The sequence below is a fragment of the Zychaea mexicana genome (genome assembly GCF_025766255.1).
Source record: "Zychaea mexicana strain RSA 1403 chromosome Unknown BDB00scaffold_93, whole genome shotgun sequence".
NCBI lineage: Eukaryota > Fungi > Mucoromycota > Mucoromycetes > Mucorales > Lichtheimiaceae > Zychaea > Zychaea mexicana.
In genome coordinates, this window is record NW_026516756.1 from 146,287 (window position 1) to 161,436 (window position 15,150).

Genomic DNA, 15,150 nt, shown 5'->3' on the forward strand with positions numbered 1-15,150 from the left:
TTAGGTGACGATATCCCTTGTTCTTGCTTGCTCTAGGCCTTCTAAAACTTGAGATTGCACCATATGGCCTTATAGAAATATTTTATGAATAATTCCGTGTATAGTTGAGACAACATGCATTTCGGGAATAAATTATACTTGGAACTTACCAAGATCCATCTGGTTATCTATGATAGGATCCACTGGAAATGCCATCTGGGAATTGGGGTCCAAATTTAGGATCGTTCGATGAAAGGGATCGTATATGTCAGTATCAAAGTCAGGGAAAATAAAAAGTGGTATATTGGAATCTATGATGTTTTTAGATGTAGTACATTGAGTCTATTTCTTTTCATTCGTGTTCAAATACTTTTATTTGGACTGGTCAGGTTGGTGCAACTCTGGATTTTTGTGAGCTCCAAAAGTTTCTCTGCATCGGCAATTTCTCACTTTACTGCCTCTGCACATGCTTTTGTTTCTCTAAACTGCTTGGCCCATCGATGCATTGTAGCTTTTAGACAATCGTTCTGTCATATCTTTTATTCTCGATTGCGCATCGTATTATTGCCTCCTTGATTTCTGGATTCTCTTTGTCCCATTTCGTCTGCTTTCATTTCGAGATTTCTTTTAATCTTACAATTTCTTCTTCTAGCTTTCGGATTTCCAAGACTGAAGGAAGTCCATTGGATGGTTCATATTCTTCCCCTGCTCGCATTGCATTTAAAGTTCTAATAAACTCCTCTATCAAAGCTTTAGAAAGCTGTAATAACGATTGTACAAGCAAGCATACCAATATATGGATCTTCTCCCTCAGCGACATCGATGGTTTCATGTATTTCTTTGCCGGTAAGAGCCAGGTTGTTCATGAGAAATGTTGTTTGGTTTGAATAGGGAGTCTGTAACAAAGGCGGTAAGGTCCCCATATTATATTAAAGGAATAGCATAGGTACATTGTTGGACACAAGAGATTTTTTGAATTTTGATTCACTGATGGGATACGTCATGGTCGGTAGAATGAGCACTATGTTGGCCCTATGATTGGGACATGTCATGGTCGAGCGAAGAAATAGCATAGGCACAATGTTGCACACAAGAGATTTTTTGAGTTTTGATTCACCGATGGGATAAGTCATGATCGGTAAAACAAACACTATATTGGCCCTACATTTAGGACATGTCATGGTTGAGCGAAGAAACAGCATAGGCACATTGTTCCACACCAAGGAACGGATCTCGTCCTAATTACCGTCTTATGTGGAGCAAAATGTGCCTATGCTGTTTCTTCACTCGGCCATGACATATCCCGATTGTAGGGCCAACATAGTGCTCATTCTACTGACCGTGAGTTATCCAATCGGTGAATCAAACCTCAAAAAATCTCTTGTGTGCAACGATATGCCTATGCTGTTGCTTCGCTCGACCATGACATGTCCCAATCGTAGGGCCAACATAGTGCTCATTCTACCGACCATGACTTATCCCATCAGTGAATCAAAACTCAAAGAATCTCGTATATGCAACAATGTGCCTATGCTATTTCTTCGCTCGAACATGACATGTCCCAATTGCAGAACTGGAAAAAGTAGCTTGGAGTGGCTATAAGCTGTACTATTTTGTTTGTGCCTGAGTTTTTATACATCTGTAAAATGTGAACCAAAAAGTATTTAAGCCGGAGTCAAATAACATCTTTCGGAATCATTCAAAACATAATACACAATGACCTTGGACACCCATACCACTATGAACACCGAAGATCTGGACTATTATGAAGACGAGGTTGAGATGCAAGAATGAGATGCCATGGAATTCGATATGGCGCTACCATTCGCTGAGGCTGATGAAGAATTACAACTACCACCACCACTGCCATACTCCCCACCAGCATCAACTCCAACAACATCACCATCACCATTACCATGACAATAACGTCGGCAACGTCGACAATACACCAAGGATGATATTGTTTCTGTCCTTCGTGCTTACTTCTGGGAAGGACATACCATGGAAGAATCTGTGAGTAGGGGTGACATGCTAAAGACAACAACCGCCAGGCTCATCCACACGTATTGCCCCTAAGTGTCTCCACGACCAGCTCCAGTCCGTCCTCGTCAAGCAAGCATGATCAACCAAGTTGACGATGATATTTTGACGACTATCTTACAATAAGATATACAAATTTTATCTTTTTGGGATTTTCTTAGTTTAATAGTAAAATAGAGTAAACATGTTTATAATTATGATTATGCTCAAAATATAGCATTCACTGTATTACGTGGTACAGCTGCGCTTTGTCCTGTCTCATCTTCTTTGTCACTTATATGAAAAACCTTCAACTTTGTGTTACCAAATATGTATATTGCGGCAAACAAAAAGTATAAAACCAGTACAGCTTTTCTGCTGTAGCTTGTGCTTACATTTCGTTCAAGATCTTTACTCAACTATTACCATGTCATCTATTGAAAATCTGATACTCCCACACGATACCGACGTTGATATCCATGAAGATGAGATGGAAGTAGACGATGTGTATGAAATTGTGTCCGACGAGTGTAATAGTTTTACTGGTGGTGTCCAATCACTTGTATCAATGACCAAGAGGAAAAATATACCACAGGTACCTAATTAAAATCTTCTTGTTTTACGAGTTTTTTGTTATTAACTGATGGTCGTTAATATGATAGGCATGTTCCACATCCATGTTAACGGATCCTCCAACCCCCACTTCGACCGTCACTGTAGCCACCCAAAAAGCAACAGTGAAAAAGGTCAAGGGAAGACCTCGCAAAAACATTCAGCAAGAAAACATTGTTCCAAAAAGTAAGTTACTTATTATTGCTAAAACTTCAGTTGCTTTCAATATCTAACCTTGAACTCTAAATCTATAGGGGCTCATCGAGTATATCGAGACTTAGAAATAATCCAACTTATCGACAGAATTCAAAACATTACCTTAAACGCTGCAGAAGCTGGACGCGACCTCTTGATCCCTGAACGAACTGCACAGAGATACTAGAAACGCTTTGCTGATGGTGAATCATATCTTCCGAGCACAATGGGCAAATCTCCCGGTCCCCCACCGACGTTAACACCAGAACATACCACATTCCTCCAGGCTTATTATGACACCAAGTCAGACGCGACCCTGAAAGAGGCACAGCAATCCCTTATCGATTGATTCGGTATCAACATCACCCAAAGTGGCCTACAAAAGCATCTTGTGAGCAAATGTGGGCTTACCATGAAGAAGCTGGAACGGATTTCCGAATATCGCAACTTGGATGAAACGATTGCCTCCCGCATGAATTGGGCACATGCGTTCGAAGCCAGTGGCATGGACTACTACAAGTGTATCTTTATTGACGAAGCTGGTTTTAATATGCACATTAAGCGTAATTTTGGTCGTTCGCGTCGAGGTGCTCCAGCCAGGGCTTTGGTTTCGAGGTCCCGTGGTGTGAATATGACGATCTTGGGAGCGATAACTGGTGAAGGCGTGGTCAACCTCAGCCTTAGAAGACCACAGGCAGTTGTTGGCTCGAAAAAACGCAAACTCCGCGATGGCGAGGAAAAGGTTGTGGGCAAGATCGGTACGCAGGCAGAGCACTATATCAAGTTTTTGGAGGTGCTCATGGAAGTATTGAAGGAAAATAACATGGGAGGTAGAACTTATGTAATGGATAATGCCACTATCCACAAGACAGCAGAAGTGAGGGACGCAGTGGCGAAGCAAGGATTCGATATCCTGTACCTTCCTCCATATTCCCCTTTCCTCAACCCGATCGAAGAATTTTGGTCGAAGCTGAAAGCCGGTGTCAAACGCAATTTGTTGACAACGGATGATACGTTGCTGCCATGGATTGCTGACTCTGCTAATCAAGTCTCTGCCCAAGATTGCCAAGGTTGGATAAGACATTCACTTTTGTTTCTGCCTCGTTGTATCAATGGAGAGAAAATGTTGTAGTTTTTATTATCTTAATTATCCTTGTTTTGTTCATACTCATATGTTTTTTTTGTAAAATAAATTTTCAAACTCCAAAGTAAAAAACCAACAATTATCTGTTACTCTAGTATAGAACATGAATCTTATTACACCGCTATTGTAATTTTCACCTTATACCAATCACAAAAAGCAGACCGCCATTGTAATTTTCAGCTTCTGCCAATTACAAAAAACACACCGCTAATCAACAGACCCCCAAACGCCATAGTAAGAAAAGAACCCCGCCATCATGAGAAAAAAAGCACCGCCAATCATAAGGAGAAATCCTGTATGTACCCTTGTATGCTTCAGATTTATCAAATACTTTAGGACGACGCATCATTTCAACGGTACTAGTGTCCTTTAAGTATCGCTTAATTTCTTTGTCGCTTTTAGTTGTAGTACTGTAGTTCGCAATAACTATTTTTAGTTTGATATCACGTAAAGCTGCTACATAGACTTCGTCACTAGTTGATTGCATGTATATGCTATCGCCTGGATCGGATCTTGCTGTGGCATGCCCACTGGATAATAGCGCCGCTTCTTCAGTTGCATTATTGAATATAACCCATTATACAACCTCAATGTCCTGACATTTTTTTGTAGGTGACCGTGGGTCAAGTTTTATTTGCCTATACGTATCGGGGAACGAAAGAGATATAGACAAGAGATCAAGGGAATAAAAGCGGAGACAATGAAGAGGCGGAATCGATGAATGACGAAGGTCAAGAGCGTGGCGGAGGGCGACGGAGCGGATGGTTGGAACAGGTGTGGGTGTGCTTCGGATGCTTGGTGGATGTTATGTATGTTTTTTTTTTTTTTTTTTTTTTTTTTTTTTTTTGTATATAATTATGTACAAGATAGATGCAAGACATGTAGGTAGAGTTAAGGCGGTTCATAAGATATCAGAGGCCGAGTACAAGTGATGAGGAAATGAATATCACGGCAAATGTTGTCGTGTAAGAAGGGCACTTGATCAAAAACATAGCGCCAGTGAGCAGACCACAGACCCTGTAGGATACATGAAATGATCATGTGGCTACTGACTGCGGATGGATTGGAGGGGAAGGATAAAGAAAAGATTGCATGATGGACTTGTGAAAAGGTAGGAGAAAAAAGGAAAAGGTCACACCAGATGGTGTACCATATAGTCCACTTAATAGGGCAAGCATATAAAAAATGAGTGATAGTATCGGGAGTATCCGAACAGAAAACACAATTGGGAGAGGGGAATGAACTTGGAATTGTATAGTGTAGGATGGCTTTACATGAAATTTTTTGATGGAGTGCACGATACCAGACATTACGAGCGGTGTGAGACACGGGTTCCAACCAAAATCGCTTCCATTGTCGTTTCTCCAGAGGCTCTATAAAGGAAGAATTTGGATTATTAATGAGTTGTGGGGTTACCGTGCGACGGAAGAGTCGAGTAGATAATGATTTTAGGGGGTTAGCAAAAGTGATACTGGCTAGTAGGGCCTCAATAGAGGAGTAGAAAGGAAGAGGTGTACTCGGACGATTTTGATAAAATTGACTAAAGAAAGGGTAATAGGACAAAAGTTGTGACTCAATGTGCTGAAAAAATTGGATGGTAATGTTGCGGTGTGAGAACGAATGATTAGGTTTGCGAGTCAGAGTGCGGGTTTGCAAATTCATATCAAAGGCATCAGCTACTGTAACTTTGTTCTTGGCCAAGCGACCAAGGACAGGGGGCGGGGTGGGAGAAGTATGTAAGACAGTAGCGTCCAAAGGAAATGACAGAATTAAATCTAAGGAGGGTCGAAAAAGAGCTGGGTCTTTGGGACATGCATCCAGTGCACAGCACAATAAGCCCCATAGAGAAGTGGATACAGAAAAGGAAGAAGGGCGAAGAGATGGAAAGAAAAGGCACAATAAGCCGTCATGAGGGTGACAGAGTGAGTTAAGAAGAGATAGAAGCCAAGGTTGTACGAAGGAGTAATATCGATGGGGTTGATAAACAAGGGGCAGAAGCCAGCGAAACTGCAGACTGAGCTGCTGAATTGAAGGGTCGAGGAGAGCTAGGCCACCTTGATCTCGGGGAAGTAAGAAGGTATCGTATGAAATTTTGGGAAACATATTCTGGTTAATGAAAGAATAGCAGATGGAACGTAATGAAGTAAAAAAAGATTTAGGGAAGGGGATTAGGCGGAGAACATGCCATAATGAGGAAAGGAGAAGAACATTGAGAACAGTGGCTCGACCACGCACAGATAAGTTCCATTGCGAATGAAGTGCACACGCAGCTTTGATTTTCGCCAGAAGTTGGTGACCAAAGAGATCGCGTTGTTGAGTGCATGTATACAGAGGATAGCCGAGGTAAACCAGAGCTTGCTGAGAGGTCTTGTCGTGCCAAGAGCGAATACCATGACTTTCCAGTATGTTAGCCCAGGTAGATGAGGCAGAGCCCGATAAAGAGATAGCATGGGTCTTGTGGTAATTAACCTGTGCGTTCGAAGCAGCAGCGTATGTTTCAAAATGGATCAGACAACGTCGCAAGTCTTCCTCGTTGTGAAGGAATACCAGCACATCATCAGCGTACGCAAGCACCTTTGCAGCTGAAGGACCTTGAAACCCGGGGATTGAACTGGGTATCGAGTATCCTTATATTGCAGGGTCATGCAAGATGCGCTGTAGCAAAGGTTCAATAGCAAGGTTAAACAGTAATGGGGACAACGGGTCGCCTTGGCGAACACCGCGTTGTTGTAGTATGGTAGGGGATAGATGACCATTGACATTAACAGATATCCGCGTGCCAAAAAATAATTGCATAATACAAACTACTAGACTGTCCGGGAAACCCCAATGTAAAAGAACGCGACGAAGGTACTCGGGATGAATGCGATCATACGCTTTTTCTTCATCAATTAGCAGGCCGACCGAGTGGATTTCGTGTTTTTGCGCGTGGTCCATAATCAATCGGACCAGCATGCCATTATCCGCTATATATCTTCCATGGACAAAACCTGTTTGAAGATTATTGACAAGCTTAGCAGCAACTGATATCATACGATTATTCAAAATGCGGGTAAAGATCTTTGCATCAGTGTTAATGAGGGAGATGGGGCGCCAGTTGGCTAATGAAGACAGATCCCCTTTTTTGGGGAGCAAGCATATACAGGTTTGCATCCATGATTGAGGAAACTGACCATGGTTAAGAGCATCATTATATACTTGACACGCTAAAGCTTGCATTCGAGGATGTTGGAGGACGGTCAATAGGATTTGGTACGGAATGCCATCTAAGCCAGGACTGCTTTGTTTGGGGCATCTTTCTGCTTGGGTTAGTATTTCGGTCAGGGTAATGGGTGCAGTTAAACTGTTGCGGGCAATAGGCGACAAAACACATGAAGCGGGAAGATGCGATAATAAATCATCGACGGCTGTACTAGAGACAGGGGTAGGAGTGTACAGATGACTGTAGAATGCGCAAACAGATTCATGGAGGTGAGATATGGAGGAGTCTACAATACCGGTGGAAGGATGTTGAAGGGGCGGAATGGCTCGTTGTGTAGTGCGCGCCTGAATGGAGCGTTTCAGATATCCTGCCGATTTCTCGCCATCTTCCCGCCAGTTGCTCGATGCTCGGAGTGCGAGTATATCCATTGCTTCTTGTTGCAGACGAGTGATTTCTGCTTCAATACTAAGTACCTGACTCGCGTTTCGATGTGCACCATCTGGACGCGAGAGTAGATTGTTACGCTGCCGCTGTAGCTGCTTGATCTCTTGACGTCGACGGGACGCCTGTTTCCTTCCTAGTTTTTGACATGTGAGTTTGACTTGATATTTCACCTGATCCCACTGCTCTTGAGGGGAAAGAGTAGGTGAAAACGATTCGCATAAGGACTCTAGATCGTGATACAAGGTTTGCTTGAAGGTCTCAGAACGACATAGTAGCGGATTCGCTCGCCACACACCTTTGCCGGAGGATATAGCGAGACGCATATTACTGCATACTATAGTGTGATCACTCCATTGATAGTCTATAAACTCAATGGTTGGCGGAGAAAAGATAGGGTACAGGTCGGGGGAAGAGAAAATGTAATCAATGCATGAATGACCAGTCTGAGATTTAAAGGTGATAGGAGGGGATATATTGTCATTGGGGGGCTGCATAAGATTGAAAAAGGTAGAAGAAAGAAAGGAGATCCATTTATTAGGAGCACTAAGATAAGAAGAATCAGAGCGAGAGTAAGAATAATTGAAATCGCCAACGAGAACACATCGCTGAAGTGGTAGTGAAAAAGAGTCAAGATTAAAGATGGCTAGAAGGTTGTGGAAAAATGTGTGTCGAGAATGACGCTCTGCAGGAGCATATATGTTGAGGACATGAAACGGTTCAAAAGACGAATTGACATGGGATATCGTAACCCAGAGGGCCCGTCCATCCCGAGAGGAGAAGAGTGGGGTAAGGAGAATTTGAGGAGAAAAGGATACAAGACCACAAAAGGTGGACCAGTAACATTGATTAGCCTGAAATTGGTTAGTAATACGTTGCTCAGCATCTTCACTAGGAAATTTTGTATCCTGGAGTGCCAATATATCAAAGTGCATAGAACGGAGGTATCGAATATAATGTTGTTGTTTTTTTTGTTGTGTTTGTTTTGAGCCACCTACCTTAGTCAGGCGGCGGCAATTAAGGGATGCGAACTTAATCATGGTTAAGTTGTTGTTAAATTAAGAGGCAGCCCTCCTATTTGGAGTGGCTGCGTCTGGTGGAGTCCTTAGCGGAACCACCAGAGTCATCAGGTTCTTCATCTCCGGAGGCCATATCTGCGTCTTCGTCCCTTTGGTGACTGGAAATAGGGTGCTCTGGGTCGGCCTCAGCGGATTGCGTACTTGCTGGTTTTGTCGCTGGAACTACCAGGGATTGCTCACCCTCATTCGATGCCTTGTTGACTTCGGTTTTGCTCGATTGTTGGTCTTGAACGGGAGGTTCTGTCTGGTTATCAACCGGGGCGGCGAAATTCGTCTTGCTGGTCGCGTTGATAAATAATGGTTGCGACGGTTTACTGCCAGCTCGCCTGCGTTTAATTGATTTACGCGCGGCAGGGAGCATCGTTTCCGCGGACTTGCTTGTGCCAGGGGCTGCATTAAACGTAAACGTCTTGGGCTCCACCTTGGTGCCGGTGTTGGCTTTTTTTGTATGTTTATAAGGGTTTGCAGGCTCGGGGCAATTGCGTTGGAGGTAACCCGGACGCTCACAATTGAAACACACGCGGGTCGGTCGGTCTGGACAACGACTGATACTGTGGGTGGTATCATGGCAATAACGACAATATACTCCCATATCCGCCCATGTTGCAAGGAAGCTACGAACCGTGTTTCCGGCAGAGAAACAAGAAGCCATGCGGTGTGTCAGGGGGGCAAAATCGTCCGTAGGAGTTTACACAAAACCGCAAAACCACGACCACAGAACCACCCACCATTGACGTCGTCATACAAGCCGAGATATAGGATGCGACCGTATTGCGATAGGCAAGATCGTAGCCCTTTTTCCAGATCGACGAGTGGGATTATCGGGAGTTTGTCCAAAGTGACCCGGAATACTTCGTTATCCGGTGGAAGCGAACGAGTAGCAGTGTACGACACCTCGTCTGTAACCTGAAGAGGGGTTTCACAAGCTTGGGTACACGATTGTTCAGAATTCAAAATGATTTCGACAAGAACACGGCCATTATCACGATGCGTTAGTCTACCAAGGCCAACACCAGTGGGGAATCGTGCCCTAGCGGCATCGAAAAAAGCTTTGGGACCTAATTTGTCACCAGTAACATCGTAAAAGATGCTGAATTCTTCAGAGCCTCGTCGAAAAAGAGGCTGACTCGTTAGTGCTTGAGCAGTATCATCGGTCGAGTTGTTGGCGGAAGTCGTATTGGTAAGGTATTCAGAACCAGTTACTTGGCCAAGAGTAGTAATGCAGTGACCTTTAGTCGCTTGTGCATATGATCGGAAGGAGACATTGGTCTGTTTGCCTTTAGACGTGGAGGGTGAGGGTGAGGTAGCAGCAGAGGGTGGAGGTTGAGATGGAGTAGAGGTGTGGTCGGTTTGATTCGCCGGAAGTGGCGAATCTGGATCTTTAGCGGGAAGAGCCATGTCAATGTCCTGACATGTCACAGCAGGTCACCTGCAAAATTTGGGACCCGCAAGAAATAACACTTGTTTTCTGCCATCTATATGAGAAATAAATGGAGTTATTACTGTGTGGGTCACAAAATAATAATATTACTCTCTGTCCTTTTGTTTCTGATACCGCTGCTATGCTACTACCTGTCATTGTCATATATGCCATTTTCAAATTCATTATATTATACTTGCGATTTCGCCATTACAACAGTAAATCTAAAACATATGACGCAAAGATATTTCACAATAAGCGACGCTTCTTATCTTCTTCAAACAAAATATGTTTCATTTATTTCAAGTAAATAGTTTAAGTGGGTCTGCTGAACAAGTAGCAAAGGGAGAAAAGAGCTAAACACCTAAATATTTTGGAAAATCGTTGTCACCTATTTGTTAAGTTCGTTTTAAGCTAAGTCCAAGAGCATTGCGCCTTTCTTCACCCATTGCTGCTGCTGTCGTTTCCGAAATCCCTTTGGCAGAGGCAAATCGCTCGACCTCTTTAATGATCTTGATTCTGCGACTGAAGAACTTGCGATCGCCGTTTCTCCATTTTGCACCCCAACGTTGTTCCAGTGTTTTCACTGTATAGCCTCCAGCAAGCCCAACCAACCACTCTGCCCAAAGGTCAGTGACAGTCTTGATTCCCCGGCTCATCATGTAAAACGGTGGCTCACTCGTTGCATCAAGACCCAATGATTCAGAAGGTGCTGAACTCGGGATGGATGTAACTGTTGCTGTTGTTGGCTGCTGCTCTGGATGGTGCTGCTGATGATGATGATGGCCAATTGATGCTTAGGTTTACTGTCGCACGGCCGGATACGAGGTCAGAAAGGTTCTTCGTCATATTTTCCATCTGCATTTGCATTGCATCTAATCGTGAAACCATTTCATTGTTCATCGTGCTCATATGTTGCTCAAGGTGAGGTACGGCACGTTGCAAGAGCAGATCTTGAGGGGTGGCATCTTCTTGGATGGATCGTTGAAGATCTCTAATTGTTAAAATAGTAACAACAATAAGTACCATATTAATGATCATCTTGTGCACTTTTTAAAATCAATACTTACTCTTTGAACTGGATGTATAGCGGCTCTCTGAATATATGATTGAGAAAAATTGGATGATGTGGATACTTTTCTTGCATAAGCACAGCGTCTTGAAGAAACGTAACGCGCAGAACACCTAAGAGACGCAGAAACCCGGCGGCTGCCACTTGATCAGGTCGAATTGTTTCCAGCCAGTATTCGACACGAGGAATAATCTTTTTACGGAATTCTTAAGGAGGGTCAACGGCAGCACGAGGCAGAAAGAAGTGACCCTGTTGAGCAGGAAAGCCGGCCAAGACGCGCATGACTTCACGAGGAAGACTTGTCAAGTAAGCACCATTCATCGTAGTGTTGTTCCATCTGCATAATCGTCTTATCTGCGCCTCGTCGGCACCATCCAAATTTGCCATCTTGCATAAGGATCCACGGGCAGCATGTGTCTTCTTAGAGGAGACAATGTTACATTTGGCAAACGCCTCGTCGATCGCTCGAAGTTGCTGCTGATATGAGATTTCGGTGGTGTTGGTGGCGGAAGGAGAGGTGCTCTTGAGCAAGCGGATATTATACCAATGTTGGCTATGAGTGAAGACGGGGAATGGTTCGTTTTCGACATGGCAATGCCAGAAAGAATAAAAAGAAAGAGCCATGAAGGGGCATATCTCGACGCGAGTGTTCCGGATGCAGGTGACAAGTTCCAGACGACTGTGCTTGTTTGTCTTTCCTTGCTTGATAATCATCATGAGGGAATGGCATTCAGACGGGCCTTCACGCTCCAATTCGACACTGTGCATATCGGGTAAGGTAGCCTTCTGTGCCGACTTGCTTCGCAACAAACAATAGTGAGAAAGCAAAAATGCGAGAGCATTGCACAAGTGAGACCCTTCATTCTTGGCCATATAGTAATCGACAACGTCGGCAATCTGATCGGTGGTCGTATATCCATCGATCAATGTTCCAAGTGCACGTTCGTCGTAATTTTCACGTTGTTGGCTTTCTTCGCGGATTTGGACGAGGTCGATAAGTTCCTTGACAGCGCTACTTGGATGAGGATGACTATTGGCAAACGAACGAACTTGTTGCTGATATAAATCGACGATGGCGGCAACGTAGCTCATGAAAGTGGAAGCTTTGATTTTCTTGAGCTGGGTCGATCCTTTGCCCTTGCGACGAGCATCATGGTTCATGACCTGTTAATTGAGATTGTATAAGCTAAGAAGCAGTACAGCAAAACTATGAATTTGAAGTCGCACATTTCATAATTATTGTACATACCTCTTCTTTGAGAAACAAATGGAGCTTGTCGCCATAAACAATATAACGAGTTTCTGTAGGCAAATATGGCATCATTCTATCGCACCATTGACGGTATTCCGTTTGCTTGTTGACATAGGTTTTCTTCGTGTTGGCTGGGCGTGCTTCGAGTGCTTCACGGTGCGTTTCATTCATAGATTCATGCATAGCCATTTGCGAGGCCTGATACGTAGAGGAGCTGGCGGTGGTGTTGAGAGACATAATTGACAAAGATGTGTTAGAAAAAAGTAGAGAGCTTGAAAAGTTGGAAATGTATTGCAAATAAATAAAGGCAACATTTTTGAGAATAGTAAACGGTCTTTTATTTATATTATTTGTAATAGCAAAGAAAACACTGATGCTCATCTAATTGAGAATGAGTTAATGTACGTGTTATTGCATTGTTACTACTACGCTTGTTGAGTCTAAGGATGTGTGTCATGTCAAAGGCATATGCAAGATGTGTCATAAATGATTCATAGCAGTGACCTAGTGGGTACTCAATTTTTTTCTACAATGCGATTATTGTGTGTAAGGTCACAATTTGGCTGGTGACTCAGTTTTGTGACCCAAGCCAATCCCCGAAGATAACTCCTTATTATCACTTTTCATCGTACGGACCATATTTGGAGAGCCAAAAAGTGAATCGGCAATTATCGTTCGCCCAGAATGAAACCAAGGTTGCGTTAATCGTGATACTGTAGCCACTAACTTCTTCTCATATTTATTTTCAAATTGCCTTTGAACCCATTTGTCGCCAGTCATGTCAAGACGTATAATACAGCAAGTATTCGTGTCTGCTGTAGTCTTATACTCCTGGCCAATAGGATGTGGCTTTCAAGGTATTTTGATTAGGTTCGGCATTCCAGTGCCTAGCCATTAGTTCATTGATTCATCTACATAGAGATACTGGCCTGGTATCAACGCTTCTGCTAAGTTATCGTTGTAAGCTTGCAGAAACCCTCGTATTTGATACGATGGAACATCATTTCTCCTTGAACATGACAAGCACAAATATATTAGTTAGCCAAATAAAGTTGGAGCATCATCTATAGTGAATGTACCTTGCAACATCCGGTCCAGTGAAGATATGCATTCGTGTTATTTCCTTGAACCGGTCTTTGGCCATGTAATCAGAGAAGCTCATTGTTAGTTGGAATGGAAAACTTCCTTGGTGCCAATAGGTGTCATGATTGTCGATGCGTACGGTCGTCATAATTATAAAAAGTGCAATCCAGATGAGATATTCAGAATAGGTGATGTCTTGGAAAGGAGTCAAGTTGGAATGCACGTTTTCATTGATGGCAGCTATCACAACATTTTTTATATATGATTCAGGAAGAAACCGTAGAAAGTATCGTACAGGTGATGCTGTTTCTTTTTCGTGCAAATTCAACTCTGTTTTTCCTCTATATGAAGATATAGTGTTGACGACACGGGTATCGATATTCACCTCTTTAATTTACTAGCAAAGATCTGCTTCTACATTTTCAGGTGCCTCATTCTCTGAATCATCATCGACTACGTCATCCAAAAAATCGTATGAGAGAGGACTAATCGGTTTATTACTATATAACTTGCTATCACCAAATTTCTAATTATCAGCTGAATTTTAAAACAAAATTGAATATTTTTTATAATATAAAAATATAATCACAATAATATTAACTAATAAAGAAAATGGTGATCCTCAACACAGAAATCCTTGTATGTAAACAAACTATGATAAGCTCAATGAAAGATATCATGACTCAAGTTATGGATAAATATTTTGATGATGAAATTCTATGTGATTTGAAAGAAAAAAAACAAAAACTAATGAAAAATATCATAAAGGAAAAATTAGAAGAAAGAAAAACAAACAATTTTTGGTATATCAATAGCAGTAATAAATATGTTCATATATTTATAAAAGAGGAAAAAAAGAAGGATATATGTGTCATTAGAAAATAAGAACAAATATTAGTGACAATAAACCTGATTTTCTATGTTCTCAACATAGTAAACTACATGTACCTAAAAAAAAAGAAAAAATAGAGAGAAAACAATCTATAAATAAATATCAAAAAAATTAAAAAAATATATATATGTAATGGAGGAATATTAGATTTAGCTATGGTGATAAAAAGTTTATTACAATAACAGCTGACGTTATTGAACACTGTTCATGAGGCACTTGTAGGCAAGTGTTTAGAGTAACTACCGTTATTCTAGGGTTTCGACTACCGTCTCAATGACCAGCTACCCACGTCATCAAAAATCAAAGATTTTCTCTGACCACCCCTAATTATATTGATCATTATATATTCTTTAAAAATAAAACTTAATAACTAAATATATAAAATAAGTTAAAAATACGAAAATCAATAAAGTATTAAACAGCCTTCTATATGTTTAGCTAGGCATCCACCCTTAAGGGACCCTCCATCAGCTTCACCAATATCTTTAAAATAATTAAAAGTTTTATCTGGAGAATGAATTATATTAATAATATTTGTTATAAATAACAAAATTAAATATAATTCTATTCTGTTTAAAAAAAAGTATCAAAATTTTTAAAAAAATTTCTCTACAGAACAAAGGACCTAAAGTTCCTATAGTGTAAAGAATGTATCAAATATTGTTCCAAAATTCTCTACAAGAACACTGTTCATGAGGCACTTATAGGCAAGTGTTTAGAATAACTACCATTATTCTAGGGTTTCGACTACCGTCTCAAT

The 15,150-nt window shown here is 41.8% G+C and overlaps 3 protein-coding genes across 3 annotated transcripts; all 3 read right to left on the reverse strand.

Moving 5' to 3' along the window:
• BDB00DRAFT_876669 (uncharacterized protein) lies at window positions 1–845 on the reverse strand (the record flags this gene model as incomplete). The annotated part of the gene is made up of 3 exons (XM_053127503.1): window positions 1–68; window positions 150–290; window positions 770–845. The coding sequence occupies 3 exons, from the start codon at window positions 843–845 to the stop codon at window positions 1–3; spliced, it is 285 nt and encodes a 94-aa protein (XP_052975465.1).
• A 3,918-nt stretch (window positions 846–4,763) lies between these two features.
• Window positions 4,764–5,814, reverse strand: BDB00DRAFT_844794 (uncharacterized protein). The gene has a single exon (XM_053125024.1). It carries the CDS (start codon window positions 5,609–5,611, stop codon window positions 4,841–4,843), a length of 771 nt encoding a protein of 256 aa, XP_052975466.1. The 5' UTR covers window positions 5,612–5,814; the 3' UTR covers window positions 4,764–4,840.
• A 2,852-nt stretch (window positions 5,815–8,666) lies between these two features.
• BDB00DRAFT_876673 (uncharacterized protein) lies at window positions 8,667–10,069 on the reverse strand (the record flags this gene model as incomplete). Its single annotated transcript, XM_053127504.1, has 2 exons — window positions 8,667–9,109; window positions 9,400–10,069. 2 exons carry the CDS (start codon window positions 10,067–10,069, stop codon window positions 8,667–8,669), a joined length of 1,113 nt encoding a protein of 370 aa, XP_052975467.1.
• Window positions 10,070–15,150: the final 5,081 nt, after the last annotated feature.

Excerpts from the sequence above, each read along its gene's own strand:
- BDB00DRAFT_844794 (XM_053125024.1), bottom strand. The coding sequence starts at position 5,611 with ATGAATTTGCAAACCCGCACTCTGACTCGCAAACCTAATCATTCGTTC.